Source organism: Oryzias latipes, chromosome 18, assembly GCF_002234675.1.
Source record: "Oryzias latipes chromosome 18, ASM223467v1".
Lineage (NCBI taxonomy): Eukaryota > Metazoa > Chordata > Actinopteri > Beloniformes > Adrianichthyidae > Oryzias > Oryzias latipes.
In genome coordinates, this window is record NC_019876.2 from 28,704,622 (window position 1) to 28,729,914 (window position 25,293).

At 43.9% G+C, this 25,293-nt stretch overlaps 1 protein-coding gene and 1 non-coding gene across 3 annotated transcripts in view; both read right to left on the reverse strand.

The window, feature by feature from the left end:
* The window catches only part of LOC101168819 (kin of IRRE-like protein 1), a 39,943-nt gene extending 28,899 nt beyond the window's left edge, over positions 1 to 11,044 (reverse strand). For both annotated transcript variants that reach the window (XM_004080056.4, XM_011487770.3), the window contains exon 1: positions 10,765 to 11,044. In XM_004080056.4, the coding sequence (XP_004080104.1) occupies positions 10,765 to 10,810 (46 nt within the window). In that variant the 5' untranslated portion in view covers positions 10,811 to 11,044. The remainder of the gene's footprint in view (positions 1 to 10,764) is intronic.
* Positions 11,045 to 22,079: 11,035 nt separating this feature from the next.
* On the reverse strand, positions 22,080 to 22,153 carry trnar-ucu. Its single transcript has one exon. It is a non-coding gene; the product is annotated as a tRNA-Arg (tRNA).
* Between the last annotated feature and the right edge of the window lie 3,140 nt (positions 22,154 to 25,293).

Sequence of the window (25,293 nt, forward strand, 5' to 3'; positions counted from 1 at the left end):
AGCACGCCGAGCAGTGGACAAAGAACGCTACTGTGTAACCAAGGGCGACCACGCTAACAATAGCTGTCCTCTGGGTAAGCTTGAACAAGGGGATACAATGCATCTGCTTCTCATGGTGTAACCTGCAGTCACCACTACTTTCAACTGGCACAATCAATTTCACAATGAATCCATAATTTCCAGCGGAGGCCCCCTTTCCCCATCGGTTGTGGCAGGTGGTGACCGCACACGGCGCGTCGATGCGCCTTCCAGCCGCACCTCCGTCTACATCAGGTTACATCGCGGCACAGAGATGGAATCCGGTGGCACTGTTTCACAAGCAGCGCCCCAGCGATAAATCACCACTTCCAAGGTCTGCTCTAATTCAATCCAGTGCAATCCCATTTAATTGGTATGTAGTGTAGCTTCTTGCAATGTCATCTGTCACAAAAGCCATCCCATAAAAGCTTGGGGCCTTGACCTCCTGGAAGGCACAGATACATGCAAGCACTGTCAGCAGCAGGATCATATGCCTCCTTTTAAGGTTGTAAACACCTGAGAAACATGAATCTTAGAGTTTGCCTTGTGGTGTTTTTATTTTATTTCAAAGTTGGTCTTTAAATATTGGTGTGTTTTTATTTTCTGAATGTTAATAGCTTTTCTGTATTTACATATGGTGAAAAAACCCTCAAAACAAGAATATTTCTTTTGTTTATTTAGGTCCAGTGTGAGGTTCATAATTTATACCACTAAAGGCCGTGGCCTACGTACATTCCGTTTATAAAGCACGGATGAAAACTGGTCATGTGGTCTTCACGTGACATTTGTCACAGATGTATCAGGAATGAACCACGTTAAAACCAAGGAAGAAGTAGGAATAAACCACCCAAAGAATACGTAAACCAACTTAGAACATGAACCGTGCGTAGGCTGTCTGGGGGTGGGGGTGGGTCCACCATCGGTACGGGACCTTTGAGGTCTGGTGGGTTGGGGTCTCCACTGAGGCAATCGGTGGTTGTCCTAACTGGTCGGCTGCCTCGGTCCCATCGGCACCTGACCAGAGCTCTCCCAGGGGTGACGCTTGGGGGACCTCTGATCTTCTGTCCCTTACCCCATCCCTGGTGGGTGGAACCAGGCCCTCAACAACAGCGGCCGTGGTGCGGCTTCTGGTCCTATTCCCTTGAGCACCAGCCTTCTCCAAGATTCCAACAGTTTGAGTGACCGAATGAAATGTTTTACATGTTAGTCGGAATGCATAAGTATGCCAGAGCGAAGGGTAGTTGGACTGTGTACGTTTTGACATGTTTATATGGGAAGACTTTTGGAGTCAACAGGTATGTTTGTAATATTTGAGAGTGAGTCTGGACAGGCCCCGCCCCTTTTAGATCTGTTATACATCTACACCTGACTGTAATGATTATCAACATCCAGCAACTTGTTGCTTTATGATTGTACCCCCCCCACCCCATCTAATCATCCTCCTATCCCTCCTCCTCTCTAATATCCCTCTCTCTCTTCTTCCCTCCTCCTCTTTTCCGTCCGGTCCAACAAAAAACTGTTACCATTGTAAGTTATATGAATAAAGTTTAGTCTAAATTACAAAATGGGTTCATTTATATATATACCTTGAGTGAACCGTGCGGGATTATTGCGCTGTTTATATGCAATTCATCGGTCATTTGTGCGTGACTTCCGTAATCCTTTATATTGCCGTATATGGGATGGTTCATGAGTAAAAAGTCCTTTAGACATACATGGAACGGTCGTAGAAAGCCATAAATTAGCGTATGCACCTCGAAAAAAACACGCACAATTGTGTAAGATTTACGTAAAAATTGCATATAAACTATGTAAAAAAGGCATCATTTGCAAAATTCGGAACTGACTAAAAATGTTGAACTTCTCAAAACTGAATTCACGTAAAGACCCGTCGGAACTCATGAATGACGTAGATCAGGCATAAATCCGGAAAGACCCACATTTAATACGTGGGAAATGCGCAATATGTACGTCGTAGATGCGTGACATGGTCTTAACATCTTGGAGGTTTTGCCCCGCCCTCTTAATTGAGGTCACCTAGCAAATGTTTTAACCCACAGGAACCTTGACAGGTAAGGCTTTCATAATCATAAAGTCTTTGTATTCCCATGTCCTGCAGGTGTATTTGACAAAAGCCAAAAGCGAAGGACATTTTGCCCAAAAAGACTTCCTTAAATAAGGCTTAGTTTGTTAGTTAGTTTCATCGAATAGTTCATCACTAACAAGATGCAATTATATATATTTATGAACTATATAAGTGAATTTCCTTTCAGAGAAAATTATTTTGTTTGCTTTTCATGCAAAAAATGTTTGTGTTTTACTGTCAGAACACATAATTTACAAATGAAAAAGCTTCCTTTGTTCAGTTGTTACTCTAAAAAGATGAGAAAACAATTATGGAATCATTACAGATCAATCAATATACAAATCAACTTTTATTGAATTGTAGTTCTGATCAGTTCCTGAACATGTAATGGAGACATTTGGCAGGGACACCCCACCGTGTTCTTTGCATTTCCTTTTGAAAAATGTACTCAAGGTGCCAGAATTCTCCATTTGAAACCAAACTGTATGTTGCACCACTGAACCAAACCACAGGGTAAGTGAATCGTTGCATCTCTACTGGATTAAGTCTACTTTACTGTTTTAAAACACGCGTTGTGCTAAGTTAATGAAGCTCATACTATTTACTGTTTCATTACATTACACCAGGCTTAGTATTAACCAACTGAACGGTTGTTCCTCATTGTCTCTTGCTGATAAGCACATTTTTTAAAAAAAAGGATTTTTCTGAATTTTAAGTTTGTTTGATTTCTGTTATTTTGTAAAACACAAATCCTAAATGCTTCGGTTTGGAACCAAATCGTTGGGGAAAGTGTATGGTTGCATCCCTGACTAAAAATGCTTCGGTTTGACCAGACACTTTCCGATAAACAAGTGCTGCCAATAAAAAAACGGAACATGCCATAAAAGCATTTTACAGTTATAAACACTTTAAGGTTGTTGGCTGTTTCCATTGGAGATCTTCCAGAAAATGGAAGCTCAATCTCTAGTTTAGGCTGAGAAAACATCAATTTAGACGAAGCGAAGCTTGGAAAAGTTTAGTTTTTGTAATAAATCTGTGTGCAAAACCAAAACCATAAAAATTGTTGTGTTTTTTGTTTACGGGATTTAATCAGGGTCTAAGATTGTGACCTCAGATCTCTTCCTTTTTACCATTCATTCATCTTGGGCCGTTGCTTATTTGACAGAATCTGGCCGGAACTGGATCGCAACAGCAGTGGAGGCAACAAAATGTTACTCTGCTGCTTTTAGCGTGTCCTTTTCAAAGTAATCATGTTTTAAACAGTAAAAGCCGTAGTAGCAGGAAAAAAATACCAACATGGTTTCCGGAGGTCATCCGTCTTTCTGCAATCCAGGTCAAAATCAGGTAAAATCCTGTCAAACGATAAAATCTCAGTGACATGGATGGAGAGAAACCTGACGGTGGGAAATAAGAACAAACTAGAGAAGTCACATTTACGTTCTTATTGACTTCTGTATCAATGACGTCTGGAAACGATTCTATAACACTCTCAGTTCTTCTGAAGGGATAGTTTTTAAATTTCCAAACTAACCAATCAGAGGCCTCACTAACATTCAAAATGTTTGATTGACAGATTTCATGTAGGTAGTTGTAAGGGTGTGGACTTCCAATAGGCTCACTCCTGATTGGTGAGAGTGGTTGCCTTGGAAACGTCGACACACACCAATCACAGCTTGCTGACGACATCTGGCTCAACATGGTGCCGTTCGTATTGAGAAAAAAATGCCGAATGAATTGATTTCATTTGGTTGGAGCCAGAAGTAAACCGTATCCAGTTCTCAGATACAGTAGATGGTTGTGACACATTTACACTGGCACGACCGGTTCTGGTTTGATCTGGTTCTCATTCTTTACTTTGTTTGTTGGTTGTGACCTGAACTCGGGTCCTCTTGAGATCCAGGGTAAATGAACTCTGGTGCAGTCCACTTCAATTTATCGTGTCAGGACGGAGTCCTGAGACTTAGAGCTCAGCCCAAAATCAAAGGCAGGGCTGCCCAACCCTGGATCTCTAGCTCTACGTCTTACCTTGTTTCCTCTCCTCCCTCTGCCCTACTTGCTGCTAATCAATCAGAACCTGGTATTACACGACTCATCAGAAAGGAATGAAGAAAGCAGTCTAGAAGGACCAGTAAAGCAGCCTGAGCCTGCCTAGCCTGGGTCTACCAAAATGTACACGATTTGCATAAAATGTTTGCAGAACCAAACTCCATCTGACGAAGCATGACATATGGGGACCCGACAAGCTCCTGTCCCGTCACGGGGAGTAACAGTCCCACTCAGCAACCAAATGCAGACAGTCCACTGACCTTTGGGTTCCAATTTAATCCGTTTGAGTTGTTTTCATACAGAACAATGGAAGTTTTCAACAAACTTTGCCTCCAGCTTAAAAGCATTAACTTCACAGCTGCCGTCATTGGGGAAAACAACTGCACGCTTTTGTTTTAATGATGACCATTGATGATTAAAAGATAGCTACTCGTTATTTGTAGACCGCAGCCATGAGGCCCGCAGACGGACGAGGGCACGCGGACCGCTGCGCCGCCGTCTTAACCGCTTTAGTTGACCCTAATGGTATTATCATAAACGCAAGATGGATGGAGCAAGCCAGGAGTCTCTGTCGGAGCCCTGTCCCCCGCTCAGGGGCAGAAACAGGGAGAGCGCAGAAATGAAGTGACATCATCAGCGCCGGCCACATTCCTGCAGAAGAAGGGGGCGAGGAGGAGGAGGAGGAGGAGGGGGGGAGGAGAACAGCAGGAGGAGGACAATGTCGCAAAACCGTTGAGGTTACCGGACAATCGGCACCTCACAAAGTCTGACATGCCCCCACCGCCGCATGTTCTCCAGGACATGCGTGTCACAGACTCTTCATTATGTACTCTATGTTTTAATTCCTGTGCGTCTCCTCCAGTCCCCCCCCCCCCCCCCCCCCAAAAAAAAAACCCATGCAGCCTCTCCAGCGGCCCCCTCCTCTTCTCTCCAACGACCAGAGGAATGCGAGAACCACATCTGGAAGTTATTAGAGAGCTGCAGAGAGAGGAAGGGGTAGATGGAAAGAGAAGAAGTGATGGTGGTGAGGGATTCCAACTGGTGGGGGGAGGGAGGGGGTCCAGGAGGGGACAAAGGGGGAGAAAGAATGCAGTTTGGTAAGCAGAGAAAGGATCTGCTGTGGAGAGACTCAAAGAAGTGAGGAGGGAAGTTAACAGCCCCACCAATTAACGGTAATGAAGCTGGAAGGGGAGAAAAGGGGGGGGGGGGGGCTCCGCCTGCACCTCTGATGAAGAACAATTCCCAAATAAATGACGCCTTTGAACCGGCTGGGGCCAGAGAGCGCCTGACTGACCCTCGCAGAGGACGGTGGGCCTAAAAAAAACTGTTCCTTTTCTCCTGCAGCATCTCTTCATCATTCACTCTTCTCTTCTTCGCTCAAAACTTGCTCTCGATCAAGTTTCCCTTCCCCGCAGTCATACTTTTACCCCCATCCCCATGTGGAAACTCAAACCATTCCTGGAAAATCTGGAGTTTGGGAGAACCATCAGATTGTGTCAGCTTTCCTCTTTGTGTCGGTCCGTCCCGTTCCAACAGTTAACCCTTGAACACCGGAGATGTCACCGGTGACACCGAAATAAAATACCCTCTTTAACGTACGTAACTTCTTCGTTCACGCGAACAACGTAAATCGGCAACATTTTGAGGCGGAGACACGTTACAAAGGCGTTGCACATCGGCACAAACACAACTGCCTCAGCGCGGTGAAGAGGCGTCGACCGAATCTTTCAGATTAGCATATGCAGGACCCAAGGCGACCGAGATCGCCAGATTCTTTCAGTCATCCCTGGACCACAGAGTACCCGCAGATGGTGGCAGTGAGACAGCAGCACAGGGGCAGGGGGGTGGCTGGAAGGTGGCAGTCTGAACTCGGCTGATCATCAGACAATTTTGGGGACTTTGGAGACCGTCCTGTCAGTCATTGATGGTGCCTCTGCCTTCCTGCCACCCGCCTGTCAGTGGATTGCCCCTGCCCGACCTCCGAATGCGTCCAGGCGCACGTCTTGTAATTTGAACTTTTTCTTAAGGCCCGTTCACACCGGGACGAATTTCGTCGGCGATTTTCGCCGACGTTTAACGCCTCGTGACTAAACAAAGGGCCCCAATGAGAGTGTGCACACCGACGCGAAAAAACGCCACGCGACAAAGCGTCAGAAAAAAAAAACGCCTCGGGTTCGTTTTTTTTTTTCGACGCGTCGCGTCGAAATCTACTCGACCAATGAGAATGGCGCTTTTGCTCACGTGTCTGGAGCTTCTGAAGTTACAGTAAAACACAACTTGGGGGCGCTCAAACACAAAACTGCCTTGCTGAGCACACATACCAGCGAAGAAGATAGACGCCAAGTAGCGTCTACACTGCCGCGAAGCAATAATGACGGACATTCTAAAACATCCCCGAACCAAGCACCAGTTGGAGCTACTGGTGCTTGAAATATTCATGTTTTCTTTGTATGATTCTGACAAGCGTGTAAATACTTGCTCTCTTCTTCTGAGTGAAAAGCGACTTTAAGAAGCGTAAAGTTGCGCAGCGCCACCTTGTGTACAGGAGTATTTCTGTTTTACATTAAGCGCCATCTAATGTCAGGGAATGAAATTGCATGTTCACTCCACTCATCGTCAGCGAAAATCGCCTGGGTGTGAACACAAAAAACGTGGCGAAAAACGCTGGCGAATAACGCCTGGCGAATATTCGTCCCGGTGTGTACGGGCCTTAAGAATCACCACACGGTGCATAAAAATGCGACTGCCGCCTCCTGATTACAAATGCCGCCGCTGGTGAACTTGCTGAAAAACTTGCACTTAGGTCACTGCGCTGTGGCATTGTGGGATCCGTGACGTAGGTTTAAGCAGTTGAAGAGTTATAGTAGTCAAAGTGTAAACACTGGAGCTAAAGAAGTTACAACCTTTTGGAATCCACATACACTGGCGTATCCTTGTACTTGTCTGACTCTATTTAAGCACTTTTCAACTACACACACATTCACACACTGATGCCGGCTCCGCTGCCAAACACTGGCGTCGACCTATAACCACCAGGAACTATAACCACCCACACGCAACGTGGGGTCCAGTGTTTTGCCCAAGGACACAGTTTAACCTGCAAGTTTCCGATCAGAGGCCGACCGCTCTACCCCCCGACCACGGCCGTCCCACACCTTACTGAGCATGCCCGAGGGAAACACTCCTGACTGATCTGATTAGGCGCCACAAGTCTGACACAGGAAAATCGACCTGAACGCCTGTCTGAGGTTCCTCCAGAATCACCTGAACGCATCGGGCAGCTCTTCAGAAGGAGAAAGCTTGTTTGAAGTTTAAAGAAACGCTCTTAAACAAACACTTCAGCTCCGGGAAGCAGTCGACACGTCACACGCTGACAAACACCCGCCAGGACAGCCAAGCCACATTTTTCTCAGCTGAACGGAGCCCAGTAGGGGACAACGGGCAAGGATGTACATTGCATGATTACAGAATCCATGCCTCCGTGCGGCCTGAGGCCATGTTCACTGATTACTTTCAGTCGCTAATGTCAATTAGAGAGGCTTTTCTGGAAACGTTCAAACACCGTAAAAACCGTGACCCGAATTCCCATATTAATGACGGGCTGCTGAAGAGCAGCATCTCGCTCGCTCGCTCGTGTTTAAATCAAAAACAGGCGTCTGCCTCGCCACATGTGTCGCTCTGGATCTACACTCGCAACTGGACGAGGATCCGTTCAGCACCACCATTGTTTCGTAGCAGGAATCTATGGCGCAGTGGTTGTTCAAGCCCTTCTGTAGGAAAAAGATTGACTCGGGAACTTCCATAGGCAGAGGTGGCGTGTATTTATTTCAAGGATAACAGAAGTTTCTGCCGCTAAGGGTTAACCTCTTCTCATTTTATGGTCTTCTGACAGATAACGCGACACCAAAAAAGTTGAGGGTTTAAACGTCATTCTCTGAAGAGAGGCTCTTGTTACCCAACCTCAGCTCTTGAGTGTCTGCCCCTCAAAGAGGCCATAAAGCCTTCAGCTCTGCTGTAAATATATGAGTCAGGAGCAGAGCATTCAACATTTGGAACTGCTTGTTTTAATAAGGAATCAAATCTGTGGGTTGACAAGAACTATGGGACTAAACACGGTTGGACTGCGAAACCCGTCTTTGTACTTTTTACTCCCGTTTGGTTCCTCCAACGGGAGTAAAATTCCTGGGCTGGCCATTGACTGTATATGAGAACTGGACCGAGTGAGTGACGTCACCCATGGAAAAGGATTTACTTCCAGCTCCAATAAAAATGAAGTCAGTTCCGTCGCCATTTTTTTCTTGATGCGGACGTCTTCCCGTGGGAACCGCTCCCGCCAATCATTAGTGAGCTTGTTGGAAGCTCACACCCCTAGTGCTCGAAAATGGTGCCGCACAAAATCTGTCAATCAAACGTTTTGAATGCTTGACCGGAAACCACCTACTTTTAACGAAGCATCTGATTGGTCGGTTTGCAACTTGAATACCTTGGACTACAGAAAAAATATCATGGAAAAAAAGAGGATGTATCAAGAGGACGTCTCAGATCCAGAACGGTTCTTCTGACCAATGAGTAACAGCTGTTTATTTCTCTATAGACATCTATGGTACTTCCTGTTTGGAGCGCCAGGGGGGAGGAGTCACTCAGTCCAGTTATCACATACAGTCAATGGTGCCGGTGTTCTAACGATCTGTCCTACCTCGTGAGAGTTTCCTGACCTGTAGCACAAATGCCTGATACACCGAAAAGCAATACACGATTTTGAAACGTGCTCTTTTAAATCGTGAGCGCGGCGTAGGATTTGAATAAAACCTTGGCTGAGCGGTTCCGTTCCAGCATAAATTCACCTGGAGTGGTTTGAAAACAACTTAAAGAGTCCCAGAAGTTAAGTAGTGAGCTATAGCGTAAAAGGCCAGAACTAAGTCGACAGGTGTAGCATCGCGTTGGTCGCATTAAGCAACCAAACGTCACAAAAACAGCAAAAATCAGTACAGTAACCACAAGATGGAAGAGGCAGCAGAGATTTATGGGCGGTCCGCTGAAACTTGAAAATCCTAACATAAGTTCGGACTACACGTGTGCAGTGAGCGCTGGTAGGAGAATCTCACAGGTAGAAAGGATTTATGGCAGCGGCAACGATGGTTGACGTCCCAGATCTCCACTAAAGCGACTGAGGCCAATAATCGGTCACACCTGCACCGCAGCCTTTGTGCCAGTCAGCAGCTCAGAAGAGGGTCGGGCTGCAGGGCCAGAACTTCAAGTCCAGAACTGGTTCTTTGGACCCAGTTTTCTGCCATTGATTATCACCACGTAGCAGCGTTTAAACGGTGGACTTGTGAGTAGATCCCATCCTAGAAGGCTAAACCAATGGCTGCTAAGCTTCTGCTAGCACAAATCCACAACAACCAGTTAGAGCCGCATCTGCATGATTGACTGGAGACATTCTGATAAAGCTAGTTACCTTTCTGACTAGTGAACACCCAACCGCTACCAGCCACACATAGTTTGACCTTAAAAGGCAGCCGGGAGGGAATAACAGGTGATAAGAGCCTGACATGGGTCGGAGTTGGTCCTCTGAGCGCCAACGTTACATCATTTTAAATCTTATGGAGCAGAATCAGCCCCACTTTCAGCCCGCTAATCTTTCCTCAGGAAAGCCTTTGAGAGCAAATGTCTTTGTGTTTGACGGCACAACGCTAAAGGATTACACAGCTGTGGCGGCACTGCCAAAGACAATGGGGACACATGTAAAACGGGCTTTGTCCGTGTGACGGACGCTCCACCACAGGACGGAGAGGGCTGCGGTGACGTTTGGGCGCATCCCGGGGTTTGTTGGCGGAGGGGAAAGGTGTGTGAACCCTTCGGTGGGAGGGTGTGAGCCCACAACATCCGCCACAAAGCCAGGCAGACAAGGTGACATCATCCTTTTTCTATACCTTCCCCAAACACCCCCCCTCCCCAACAAAAAAACCTATGATGGAGGGGTCGGCGGTGCCGGCAGACAGCCGTGCGCGCTCCCGGTAAGCCAAGGTGAGGGTGGGTACGGTGGGGGTTTAACGTGTCTGCAGCCACACAAACAAAGATGCACCTCAATCGAACAGGTAGCATCCTCTCCTCCTCCTCCTCCTCCAGCCTCCTGTCTCCTAGCAACTCAGCCCCAGCTGTGATTAGCATAAGCCAATAGCCTACCTGCGACCCCACAGGTACAGGGGGAGGGGTGGGGGGCTCTAAGAGTTGCCTGAAAATGAGCTGTGGGTGAGGACACAGGTAGGACGAGGAGACGGGGGGGGGCAGGGGGGGGGTCTGCTGGCATGCACAGCGGTGCAGGTCAATCACTATCATTCCCGTCACGTCCCGTGTGCGCGCATCCCCAAAGAATAACGACTCCACACACAGACACGGGCATGCGCAGGAAACAAACACTGTAAATTTAAACCAGAAAAAAAAGAAGGAAAAAGTGACGGTCCAGTGCTGCGCGCGCGCGCGCTGTGACATGCGTGCACGCGCTTCTATGGTGATCTATTGCTGCGGCGTGCATGGGAATGCTGGAAGCTCGCCGCTCCTTCGGCCCGCGCGGTGCCCCGGTTGGTCGGTCGGTGTGGTGGAGGAGACCTTACCGGTTGGAAACGTGAGCGCCAGACTGAGGAGCAGCAGCCTCTGCATGGTTCAGCCCGGTCCGTTACTGGCTCAGAGCGCCGTGAGGACAGCATGAAAAAGCGGGACTTCTCTGACTTTGACAGTAATTTGACACACGCACGTAATCCTCCGCCTGTGATGTCCTCTGCCGGGCTGCGCGCGCGCGCCACTTCACACCATTTCACTCCTTTTTCTCCTTCTATCTGCCGTTTCTTGGCTCTCCACTCCGTTTTCTACTACGCTCCGAACGCGAAAGCACGCGGAAACGCAGTGTCCACTTCCGTTCCGGACCTTCAAAATAAAATTTGATGCTTGAAATGAAAAACCGTCTCTTTCCTCCTGTAAAACCACATTAAAGATTTTCTCATTACATCATTTTAATATGTATTGCAAGTGCATCAAAAATGAAATGATTCATTTATTTGAAAATAATAGAACACTCACATTTTTTATCATATCGACAATATTATTGATGGTTTATAGAAAATTACATTTTACATTTTATTCTAAAAAGGATTAGCGGAAGCTCAAAACATGAATGAGAAATAATGTTTTAAAAACATTTGGAAAGAATTATGCTGAATGTGGTGAAGCTTTACTTCCGGTGTTGTACTGACTAACTCTGGCTTGACGTCATATTCTCATTAACGGAGTATCCCTCTCTCTCTCTCTCTTTTACGTCAGCAGCATCACAGCCCTGCCCCCCTTTTTTCCCTCTCCCTCCCTGATCAAATTCTGGTCCAGAGGCGGTTCCACCGTGGACAAACCACCCCACATGCCCACATGACACCCCCCCCCCAACCCCACCCCAACAAACACCCATGGGAGAAATATAGCTAGTGGTTTAAGGTTGAAGGGTTTATTGCCTTTTGTACATGAAAGACTTTTTCTTCTGCAGCTCTCGGGTCGGGGTAAATACAGAAGGATGACAAAATAACAAAACTAACAAGGTTCATAAATAAGATGAGGACAGAATTTAAGAAAGAGAAGAGTAGAGTAAAAAGAAAAATATAAAATAAAAATACAAAAGTACAAATCTAAAATATTGCAGCGTCCCAACCTCTTCACTATTGCACTTTTGTCATGTGTTTGACATATTGTGGTAGTTAATTGTTCATTGCACTTAGTGTGTCCCAGCTGGTTAGCATGTTGTGTGGTTCAGTCCAGTCTTCCCTATGTCCTGCATTCTGATTGCAGCTGGGAAGAAGCCGTTGTGGAAGCGTGTGGATGGATGCCTTCAGGCCTGAGGTTGTGGCCTGAGTCCACACACTGGATCCGTGCGTGGGCGGGGTGGTGTCTGTCCCTGATGATCTTCGCCGCTCTCCTCCTGCTGTGTTGTCTGTAGATGGTCTTGATGGATGGAAGGTTGCGACCGATGATTTTTCCCGCTGTGTTGATGACCCTTTGCAGCATCTTCTTCTCTTTCATGGTGGTGTTTCCAAACCAGGCTGTCAGTCCGCTGGTGAGAATGCTTTCCACAAGCCCCCTGTAGGCTTGGGCGAGGGTCCGGCGCTTGAGTCCGGCCTTCTTCAGCAGCCTGATGAAGTACAGCCTCTGCTGGGCTCTCTTCATTGTTGCAACAGTGTTTATTTCCCAGCTGATGCTGTCTGTGATCTGCAGACCCAGGAACCAGGAACCGTTGGTCCGCTCCACCACAGTCCCATTGACGGTGAGTGGCTGATGTGGCAGGGCTTTCTTTCTATAGTCCACAATTATTTCTTCATATCACGTAGCACAAGTGCTGAAGAGACACAGTCTTGTCAATGTGTGTTATCAGAGAAAGAGTCTTGCAACTGTAAAGAAAATGCACAGACACAGCAATTGAAGAAAAAAGAGGCTTCTGCATTGATTGCACACATTAAAGCTGCTCTCTCAGCTGATGGGCCAACTTATGACAATGTTGAAGATTTGTTTGGATCTGTTGGGTTAAACCAAAGCACATTTGAAACTGCATATAACTGTTGTGCTCGGAAAACCCATGTTGTGCTGAAACGTCAGATCAATGAAGTTTGGATTAATCAATATAGCAAGCCACTGTTAAAATGCTGGAATGCTAATATGGATATACAGTTTGTTGTCGACGCATACGCATGTGTTGTGTACATCATTTCTTACATCTCTAAATCAGAGAAGGAAATGGGTTTATTATTGCAGTGTGCACAAAAGGAAGCAAGCAGGGATGGAAATGTTTCTGCCAAAGAAAGTCTAAAAACATTAGGCAGTACATATTTGCACAACAGAGATGTATCTGCTCAAGAAAGTGTTTATAGACTGACAAATGCACATTTGAAAGAGTGCTCTCGGAAAGTTGTGTTTCTTCCTGTTGGTGAAAATACTGTTAAAATGAGTTTGCCGTTAAAAGTACTTAAAGAAAAAGCATCGAAGCATTCTGTTAGTACAGATGATATGTGGATGACAAGCATTGTGGATAGATATAAGAACAGACCTAAGAGTGATGATTTTCCTTCAATGTGTTTAGCAGTATTTGCTTCCGAATTTCGTGTGTTGTCAAAAAATGAAAGTGCTGCTAAGCGAATAAAGTTGAACAACAACACTGGATATGTTGTGAAAAGAACCCGCACACTACCTGCTGTTGTACGTTACGTTAAGTTCTCTGAAACAAAACAGCCTGAACTGTTTTATCAAAGCAATCTGCAGTTGTTTTTGCCATACTACAGCAATAGCCAGCTGAAACCTCAAGGTTTTGAAACGTATCAAGACTTTTTTCATAAGGGCACGATAAGACTTGGTAATTCAGGTCTGCAGTTGGTAAAGTCCGTGGTAACATTAAACAGAAGTAAATTTGAAATTGATGGTGATAAATTGGTTAATGCTCAGCAAGGGATAGATAATGCTGGTGTAGTTGAAGATGCCTGGTGTGAATTATGCCCTGAGCAAGAATTGGAAAGACTTGAGTGTCAAGAGTTGTTGCAGAACCAAAAAAGTGTCGATGATGAACAGGAATTTGATATTCCTGATTTAAGAGTTTCTGCTCAACATAGCCATTTCTTTCAACTGAATAACACAAAAATGCCTCGTAGTGATGGCTTGGCTTTAATTCGCTCTTTAAATGAAATTCAGATGGATATTTTTTACCAAGTGAGAAAATGGTGTGTGGAAAAGGTTTTGGGAAAAAAGCCAGAACCATTCCACCTGTTCATAACAGGAGGTGCAGGGACTGGTAAAACTCACCTAATTAAAGCAATACAATATGAATCAAATAGACTATTGTCTCCTCTTTGTCGTCATGTAGATGACATCTGTGTTTTGTTGACGGCTCCCACAGGAATTGCTGCGTTTAATGTACAAGCAAGTACTATACACAACACTTTTTGTATTGGTAAAGATGTCCGCTTACCTTACACACCACTGGGTGAGGAAAAATTAAATTCTTTACGTGCCATTTACAGCAGTTTACAGATTTTGATAATTGATGAAATATCCATGGTAGATCATAATTTATTAGCATATATTCATGGGCGTCTGAGGCAAATAAAGCAAACTGGTAACTCTGCATTGTTTGGAAATGTTTGTATTATTGCAGTTGGGGATTTCTTTCAATTACCTCCAGTGAGAGGAAAACCATTGTATGTAGAAAATGTGGGTATGGATCTTTGGTGTGGTGTGTTTGAAATTGTTTGCCTAGAAACCATTGTACGCCAAAAAGATCAGGAATTTGCCAAATTACTCGGCAGAGTTAGGACACGATGCAAAGGTACTGAAATGTTAAAAAGTGATATCCAACAATTGAAGTCACGTGAAACGGGAGAAGGCAGCTCTGCTTTACATATTTTCCCAACTAATGGTCAAGTAAATCAACATAATTTAACCCATCTACATTCATCCTGTCCAGAGTATGTAACTATTAAAGCTCAAGATTATGTAAATTGTAAGGAAACAGGTAGACAAGTGTTACTAAGTGGTAATCATTCAAATGCTAACAATACTTGTCTAGCAGAAAGACTTCTTTTGGGGAAGAATGCACGTGTCATGCTCTGTAAAAATGTTGATGTGGCAGATGGTCTTGTCAATGGTGCATGTGGAATTGTGACTGATATTGTCTATAGAAACTCTGACTTTCCACGAATTGTTTTTGTGAATTTTGATAATAAAGACATTGGAAAACAACGGAAGAAACAGTATGAAAATCATCCAGGGCTTGTCTCAGGTTCTGTAGCCATTGTTCCAGAAGAGGAACGAGTCACAGGAAGAGGTGGTCTGAGACGTCAGTTTCCTCTAAAACTTGCTTGGGCTTGTACTGTTCATAAAGTTCAGGGTCTTACCATTGATAATGTTGTTGTGTCTTTGAAAAAAACTTTTGCTCCTGGGCAGGCTTATGTTGCATTAAGCCGCGTAACAAGTTTGTCTGGTTTAATTATTCAAGATTTTAAGGAACAGGCCATTTACTGTAACAAAACAGTTTCTGAATATGTGGCAAACATGCCTCAATATCTGATAAATAAAGAAAATCTCACTTCTAGTTCATGTGAATTCAGCATTTTCCTCATGAATGTGCAAAATTTACAGTGGCATGTAAAGGACTTAGCTTTGTGCACAAAACAGTTACATGTTAACTGCATAGCTGTAACTGAAACATGGCTTCCAAATGCACCTTTAACTGATGCATTGAACATCAGTGGGTATAATTTTTATAGTATGCCACGCTCACTGTCTTATAGTGGAGTAGATCCTAGACTGAATGTGATTAAAGGCTTAAAACATGGTGGTGTTGGAATGTACACCGTTGAAAATATCCTGTTTGAACATGTAGAGATACAAAATGTAGATATTGAATGTTTAGTGCACAGATTTATTACATCAAACATAGTCGTGGCAGTTCTGTATCGTCCACCATCATATGCCATTTCATTATTTAGAGAGAACCTTAAGAAATTAGTTGATCTTTTGGAGCCCCTGGGTGATACCATTGCTATAATGGGTGATTTTAATGAAAACTTAGTAAACTCTAAGACAATAACTGATTTCATGGCACATAAAGGTTTCATTCAACTGGTTTCTGAAAACACAACGTTAAAAAATACGATAATCGATCATGTGTACTTAAAAACAACAAACTATAAAGTCGAATGTACAGTTGTACAAACATACTTTAGTGATCATGATGGGGTTCTTTGTCGTTTTACACATGTAAGTGACTGTTGATGATTGTGGCAAAGGAGAAAGGGAGAGATGGCGACATCTTTATCTCTGTTAAGTCACAAACGTCTGACTTAAATTAAAACGTCAAATGTTTAACCAAATACATGCTGGTGTCAGTTGTTGTGGCGAAGGAGACGGGGAGAGATGGTGACATCTTTATCTCTGTTAAGTCACAATCCTCTGACTTTATGGAAATATGGTTTCTTTTCCTGCATCATGAATACATATAAGGCATTACAAATTTACATTTTTTTCTGTAGTTAGCAATTGAGTAAAGAATCAAAATCCTTTTTTTGCATATTTCTAAATTTCAAACCATCTGATTTACAAACATATTCCAAGTACTCAAAAAGTACTTCAGAAAGTAATTGAAATTTATGTATCTATTGCATTCCTATGGCCTAGTTATTCATGATGCAGGTTTTGCTTTCCTTGCCATGTGACTTCAAAAAAGCAAAAGACATTGGTAATGGTACTCCCAGTTACTGGGATGGGGTTCGATTCCCTACAATGTCCATGTTCTGAGGTCACATAAACATTTTTTTAATGTCAGTGCATAAATGTCTTCATGAATTAACTTTTTTAATCAGAGAAATTTCTATAAATCTCGCCATAGGAGAATCCCCACAGCACCCACCCAGATTAGAACATAAACGGGGTCCACTTCACAGCCGTGAGGCTGCAAAGTTAAACTCCAGCTTCCCCAGAAAGGGCAACAACCACAGACCAAGCCGACAAGCCCTGGCAGAAAAAATCCGCACAAGAAACACTGCAGTCTGTTCCAAAAAAATATAGTTTTGCCACTGCCTTGCAGATCACAGTAAAAGTGATTTAGTTTTCCAGTAATGTCAGTCAAAACTGCAAGTTCAAATTTACCATATTCATATTCACCATATTCAGCAGACATCTCCTCTAATAGCACCTTGAAAATCCTGTGCTGTTTTGCTTTGCAGCTGAGGTTTTTTATGATTTTCACAATAGGAGTCTTTATGTGTCCAGAACCAATCACTTCTGCACATAAGGCCTGCTGGTGAATGAAGCAGCAGTAATGCAGACATTTTGGAAAGTCTGGGTCAGCTTTACAGTGAGTAATGAAACCTGTTTGTCTATTGATCATAGCAGGAGCCCCATCTGCAGTCACTGCTACCAGCTTTTCTAATTGTACCTTTTTCTGCACAAAAACTCCTTCACCGTGTTATACATTAAAACTCCTTTTGTAGTTGTCTGTTAGGGCAGTTGTGTCAATCATGTTAAATGTAGCTTGCAGCTCCAGAAACCATAAGGAAGAATGAAGCCAAACGGTTCGAGCAGGGCGTTGCTCTTGGGGCGGTCGCCCATGCCAGGCGGTCGCCCGTGCTCGGGCCCGCTAAATGCTACTTGTAGCTTTAATTTCTTTTGTTTTTTCCACCCTGGGAACAAGGTGGTTGACCTCACCGTAGTTGGTGATGCTGTGCACCAGGTCTCTGTAGGCGGACTCGTCCCCTCCTCTGATGTGCCGAGGACGGTTGTGTCGTCTGCATACTTAATGATGATGTTGTTGGAGTCGGTGGAGGTGCAGTCGTAGGTGTAGAGTGAGAAGAGCGTTGGACTGAGGCGGCACCCCTGTGGTGCTCCGGTGCTGACTGCAAGTTCTGCAGAGACCTTCTTTCCCATCCTCACCACCTGGGGTCTGTCCGGGAGAAAGTCTAGAATCCAGTTTCGGGTGGGTGTTGGTACTCCCAGTTTGGAGAGTTTTGCAGTCAGCTTCCAGGGCCTACTGGTGTTGAAGGCGGAGCTGTGGTCCAGGAACAGTAAAGTAGTCAGTGAAGTGAAGTGCCAGGGCCACCGCTTCTTCTGCTGATCTGTTCTGATGGGGGTCTATTGATTCGTCGACCAAGGAGTTGATGTGTGTCACTACCAGCTTTCCCAGAACATTTCATTGCTACAGGAGTGAGGGCCACAGGTCTTGGGTCATTCATCGTTGTGATGTTTGTTTTCTTCGGGACCGGCACGATCACTGAGGACTTGAAGATTCGGGGGAACCGTTTCCTGCGAGAGGGAGAGGTTGAAGATGTCTGTGTACGCCTGCTAGCTGCTCCGCAGGCTTTTAGAACTCTTGGTGACACGTGGTCCGGTCCTGTCGCCATGTGTGGGTGCAGTCAGAAATAAGGAAAAGAAGCTCAAAACACACTCGTACTGGTAGCACTTGTCTGTGTCTGTTTTGTTGTTGGGGGACTGCAGATGGAAAACCAGACACATCTTGGAGGTTCAGGCTGTGTGAAGAGGGACCACAGTGGCTCCTCATGTTGAGGTCCACTTCAATTACACTTAGAGACAGCCAACACCAAATTTGAGGTAAATTATCGAATCTTTTGCTAAATTATTTGGGTTGCTGTTGGTTAAATAATCCAGTTAGATCCAGTTATCGCACATTTTCAACACTAAATAGTGGCAAAAAAAGTAGCATTGGATGTGGATTTGGTTTATTTCAAGCAATCAAAACAAAAACAAAAAGACTAATGCAAGAGAGATACACTGACCGGCCACTTTATCAGACACATCTGTCCAAATGCTCGTTAACACAAGTTTCTAATCAGCATATCATATAGCAGAAACTCAATGCATTTTCGGCACGTAGACATGGTCCAGACGGTTCAAACCGAGCATCAGAACAGAGAAGAACGGTGATTGAAGTGACTTTAATGATTGTTGGTGCTAGACAGGCTGGTCGGAGGATTTCAGAAATTGCTGATCTACTGGGAATTTCACCCATGACCACCTCTAAGGTTTACAGAGAAAAAGAGAGAAAATATTTAGTGAGCAGCAGTTCTATAGGTAGAAATCTCTTGTTGATGCCAGATGTCAGTGGAGAACAGGCAGACTGGTTCCAGCTGATAGAAAGACAACAGGAACTCAAAGAACCACTGGTTCCAACCGAGGTCTGCAGAAGAGCATCTCTGAAAGAACAACACGTCCAACCTGGAGGCAGATGGAATACAGCAGCAGAACCCCACACCGGGTACCACTGCTGTCAGCTAAGAACAGGAACCTGAGGCTACAATTCACACAGACTCACCAAAACTGGACCATAGAAGATGGAAAAACTTTGTCTGATCTGATGAGTCTCAAGTTCTGCTGCCACATTCAGATGGTAGGGTCAGAATTTGGGGTCAACAACAGGAAATCATGTGCTGTGTCCCAATCCCCACTCTAAGCCGTAACTACTAAAAAACTATATAGTACAGGTCTATGTAGTGCCCTGGATATTAAAAGCAATTTGGACACCATGCTCACTACTTTTTTTTTTTAAACAGTGGATATGACCGTCATCAATTTCACAAAGTGAAAATCTATTCCAACTTTTTTTATAGAGTTTTTAAAACACATTAACATACAGAGCATATTTTTAAAAGGTAAGCGTATTCAAACGATAATACAACTCTGTGTTTCCCCACATCCCTCCCAACCCGAATACAGTTCCACATATCCAGGACATGTGTTTACACACCAAAAAGTGAAAATCTAATTAAAATGAGCGTTTTACGACGATTATTTTTTATTCCACTCTCCTCTGAAGATAAAAACGTTGATGGTTTATAAAAAAAATATCTTTAAATTCTAAATACATTTTTTGGTCAAAAATTGTTCCAACGCAGTGCATTGTGGTCCATATTCGCCATTCTAGTGAGCATCGACGCACACTGGTTTTCCGCAGAGACTTCTGGGAAATTTCTAGAGCACTGGATTTTTGAATTGTAGATTCGGACGGCACTAGAAAATGGGGGAACGCACTACAGTAAACCCTTGTTTTTCGCGGGGGTTACGTTCCAAAAAGACCCCGTGATAGGCAAAATCCGTGAAGTACAAACCTTTATTTTTTTAAACTATTATTAAACAATTAAATCCTCTATTATACATTGAAAAGAAAGAACAAACCAATTTGCAGGCTCAAGCATTTGTTTCACAAATAGAAGTACTTTAGAAACCTTTTTTTCAACAAATAACTCTGTACTGTACTGTCAAATAATAATTTTAATGAATGTGAACAGAAGGCTTCAAATCGCGGAGATTAGCCCCGCCCACCGCGACCCGAGTATTGGACTAAACGGGAGAAAATTTAAAAATGATTATGAAAAAAATACAAAGTACAGTTGGACAAATAGTGACTCAGGTGTAATTCACTGCTCTACAGACTGAGCCGCTGCATCCTGACTCCGCTCTGCAGTGTTTTCTTCTGTTGAAGCCCGCGGTGCAGCTGTGTTTGTTCGGGAGAAGAGCAGTTGTTGTCGCTCTTTTTTCTGCTTTGCAAAAAGATCCTTATACACCGACATGCCACCATCAAGAGAATTTGTACATAGTAGTGAAAATTTGGCAAGCTGATTTACGTACGTGCACATATTAAACTGCAACGTTATTGACGCACAGGTAGAGAGGAAGCGGAGTGACTTTTTAGCCAATCAGAATGCAGAACACAATGCACGATGCAAATCCGTGAAGTAGCGAAACCGTGAAAAGCAAACCGCGTTATAGCAAGGGATCACTGTATATAGTGCAGTATTTAGTGAGTAGGGAAGGAATTCAGACACAAACATGGATCCACCCTGCTTTGTATTATCAATGGTTCAGGCTGGTGGTGGTGGTGTCATGGTGTGGGGGATATTTTCTTGGCACACTTTGGCCTCTTAGTTTCAGTTTAGGATGATTCCAACACCACAGCCTACCTGAGTATTGTTGCTGACCATGTCCATCCCTTTCTGACCACAGTGGACCATCTTCTGATGCTACTTCCAGCAGGATAAGGCTCCATGTCATCAAGCTGGAATCATCTCAGACTGGTTCCTAGAACATGACAATGAGTTCTCTGGACTCAAACGGCCTCCACAGTCACCAGAACCCAATAGAGAACCTTTGGGATGTGGTGGAACGGGAGATCGGCATCATGGATGTTCAGCAGACAAATCTGCAGCAACTGATGCTGTCATGTCAACATGGACCAAAGTCTGAGGAATGTTTCCAGAACCGAGTTGAATCTATGACACCAAGGGTTGAGGCAGTTCTGAAGGTCAAAGGGGTCCAACCCGGTTCTAGCAACGTGGACCTGATATAGTGGTCCTGAGTGAGCATCATGCTTAAGGTGATTATCATTTATGGATTGGAAAAAAATGACAAATTAAAACTAAAAGTGGTAAATATCCATATATCCACATGTAAATGATAACATTATAACCACTCTAATTCATAAATAGACATATTTAAAAGTATACATTCAGTACATGACACAATGAATCCATTAAATGTAAAGTTTGTGAAAAACTGTTTTCTGAAAAGGAGTGGAAGGGAGCCTACTGGTAAATTCCCAGCGCTATCATGCTTAAATTATTGATTAATTGCTTGAAAGATTAAAAACATTAAACATGATTAAAAGCATAAAATGGCGCACTTAGTATACTAGATTGATTTTTTTCCATTTTACTCTTCACCTTTTGTCCTAAATGAATAGACGGATTAGCTTTCTATTGTTTCCATTGCAATGTATGCCATTTATTTTTCAGTGTCACAGTCAGCCGTTCCTTCTGTTCTCCTTCCAGCATCTGAGGTCTTTTCTTCTGGTTTTTAGTCAATCAAAATGTAAACAGCTACGTATTGTAGAAAAAAAACTAAAACTAAAATTCCTGAAGTGATAAAGCCGACCAAAAAGCAAGAAAAAACGGATTATATGATTATATTATTGTGATGTGATCAGGATAAATTGACGTAAACCAGCAGAACCACAGAAGCGGACCCGGTCCACATTTCTGACACAGACTCAGTGGATGGGTCGGCAGCCGTCTGGGCTCACTGGATCCTCACTACGGGTCTCCTCAGTCCATCCATCCTGATCCCAGCCCGGATTAGAATTAAATATGTAGTATTTGGTCTCTATAAATATCAAAATGGATGTGAATTTGGGATAAAAATACCTTTTTTTCCCAGTGTATTTTATGTTCACAAAAACACGACTATAGCCCACCACTTCAACAATGTCAAAAAAAGCTTTCCTTCATCCTTCATCGCCTGTACCACAACGAGAAAGCAAAGCTGTCCTACAAAACGCACACTCAGACCCATCGCAAAACGAAAAAGACACGCAATCCTGCGCGTGGCATACAGAGTGACCCATCTCTGCCGGGACTCGAACCCGGAGCCTCTGGATTAGAAGTCCAGCGCGCTATTCCATTGCGCCACAGAGACTGCGCCAGGATTTCGTGACGTTGTTACAGTTCATATACTGCGCAGCCTCACATATCTGCTCATCCCTGCAGCATCAGGACCACAGTGAGCCTACTTGTTGTCTTTACCACCGATGACCACTAGAGGGAGCCGGTGTTACGCTCTTTCACCAGACTGCGTTAAGTTCGCAAGTTTAACCGGAAGTACAGTAGAAGTACAGGAAGTCGACTTTAAAAGATAAAAGCAGCCTGAAGACCATTCGAATTTAAGCTTTTTATTTTGAAGTCCATTTAAAAATCATAATTTTATTTTAAATAGCTTAACTTTTTTCCCTGACGGTCGATAAACCCTTGTTGTCATGATGTGTATTTTGGGCGGGGGACAAATATTCGGAAGAATTAAACCCACAGAACGATGAGCCGTTTGATTTTTTTAATCTTCGCAGAGATCAAACATTACGGGCAGCACTCGTTGCATCATGAGACTGGAATTAGATTCTGAATCAGCTTTTTTTTTTTTTTTTGCACACAGCTTTATCGATATCCGCTATCTGCGGCTGAGATGGGTCGGTTAGACTTTACATGGGTGTGATGTCTGATACTGCGACTGAGTCAGATCCTTAAGTAGCCTTAGATTGTGTGCTGGAGACTGAAGATTTAAAAGTTTTCCCGAAAATACCAGTAAAAAGATGATAAAAAGCCACCAACTGACAGTGAAATCGGTTCACAGACGGTTCGCCCTCTACTGGTGGAGAAGTATAACTGCAGGGGGAATAGATTTTCCTTTTAGGTAATAAACAATGATGAAACATTAAAAACATGATGATGTTGTTGTTGTTTTTTTAGTTTTGTGGGGATTTTTTCGTCAAACAAGAAAGAGCTCAAAGCTGAATCTTAGTGCAGTCTCACCTCCACTTTGACCTTTTCTGCTTCACCTATAGAGCATCTCACCACCGTCTACCAGTGTTCTTCTCTGTTACTTTCTCTCCCTGGATCCTGTCATTGACTTTCTCTAGATATACAAAAGCACGGTTTAACTCTGTCTGACCATCTCCAGAAATATGCTCACACCCAGTATTAGGTTCTCTCCCCTTTGCGTGAAACAAAACTGTTGTCCACAAATGTCCCTCTTGACATCAGTCTAGCTTCCACCCCTCTTTCCCATAATTCAGTGTGTCTCATCGGTTTTTATCCCTCTGTAGTTTCTCTGCATGTCTCCCTTTCTCCTTCTCTGCTCACCTCCTACCTGAGGAGTAAACCCACAGAAAACATTCACCATCACGGTCTTCACCTCCAGAAGATTCTTATCAAACTCCTCTTGCAGGATTTATCCTCCGTCGTTCCTCTTTCCATCCTCACCATGACAAAACATCTCCTTCTAATCTATAAGCTTTGTTCTCTTTCCATCTGGTCTCTTCTCCACCTTTCTTCAGCCCATCACATTGTCCAACTCTGAAGTTTCCTGTCAGTCATTCGAAGTTGCCTCTCCTCCTTCTCCTCTTCTTCTTCCACTGACACACTGTGTATCAACAGCACCAGAGGCGGTAGCTGTTAGCATGACTGATCCAGTCTGAAAGTTCTGATGGTGGTTCCATCCAGTTCCAGACGCAACCCTTCAATGCGGTCATAAAAACTGTTGGATTTATTGTAGATTTGACAGTACCCCCCCCTAAATGTTTCTTTACGGATGCAAAAAATAAGAAAATCATTTTTCATTGTAACAGCACTACTTTTCTGTTCTCCCAGAAAATTAACATAATGAAACTAAAAGGAATCTATTCACGTTATCCAGCTGCTGTTGGGTGAAAGCATGGTGCACCCTGAGCGGGGCCCCCACCTACTGCAGGGCCACACACTACCCTAAAGCCAATTTAGAGACTAGCCTGTGAAGCATGCTTTTGGACTATGGAAGGATGCCGGAGTTCCTGGGGAAAAACCACAAAAAGGACCCAGTCAGGATTTAAGCCTTGTGCTATCCTAAGCACTTTAACATTGGGAGTTGGGTCATCTAGACCCACTAGACAGTGCTCTGAACCCTTTTTCTTCAATGATTTGTGATCTTCACTGGATTAGCTATAGGATTAGGACTTGCATTACTTATGACCCCCCCCCCCACACACACACACACACACACAACCCTCAATCTTCTTCTTTTCTTTGAAATCTATGAAGACAGCAAATACAGTTTTCCACAGAGTAACACCATTTCATAGAAAGAGGAATCTATTTTAGTTTCATTTCTGGGGGGAAATCCTTAAATGTTCAACATTTTGCAACTTCCCACATTTTGTTTTTAATTCACCTTGTGTATCGCTTATGACAACTGTTTTTTAAAAAAAAAAAAAAAAGCACAAGCAGAGAGCTGTCAGTTGTTGACGTCGTTAAAAGGTAATAGTTAATCTTTTCACTGCGGCATCGATCACATCAGAGGCTGACAGTCTGGCAGAAGTGGCATTGTGTAACATTCTGTCACAAACTTTCATCACAGTTCCTTCTTTTGGCTGTGTCCGTACGGCTACCAAGCATGTCTGCTCTGTTTTCCTGTGGCCTGTGGTGGGGTCTGAGGTTAGACTGTCATGTCAGTCTGTGGACTTTTCTTTGCTTTGTCATGCGTCTGGACTTTGTCAGTGGCTTTTGGGGGTTTTCTCCTGTTTTGATGTATTCTCTACTGTGTCATGTTCTTCAAAACTGCACATGTTTTGATGTAATCTGACTTTATGCTGAAATACTGGACAAATGAGGAACGTACACTCCTGCCCATGATATTGCGGCATATGAAGGAACTTAACAAGTGGAACATTTTACTTCAGCTTGCTTATGGTTTTGCCACGCTTTGCCGCAAATCGGTTTGGCTCACCTGTTGCAAATTACAAATAAGGGCCACCTGTGAGGACATGAATTAGTTGATGACTAATGACTTTGTTGTTTTAAAAAGCTACCTGTTATTCCCTCTCAATGTGTGACAGTGGTAAAGACAAAAGAGCTGTCTGAGGCAAGCACGGGACTTCTACGGAGTATAAAATCATCTCCAAAGACCCCTGTCTCCCTGTTTCAACAGTTGTCAAGCATAAAACTGTCAAGAATCTCCCTTTGGGTGGGGAGGGGTTGATGACAGAGGTCTGGAGCAGTCCGGTACAATTGTCTCAACACCCACAGCACGGT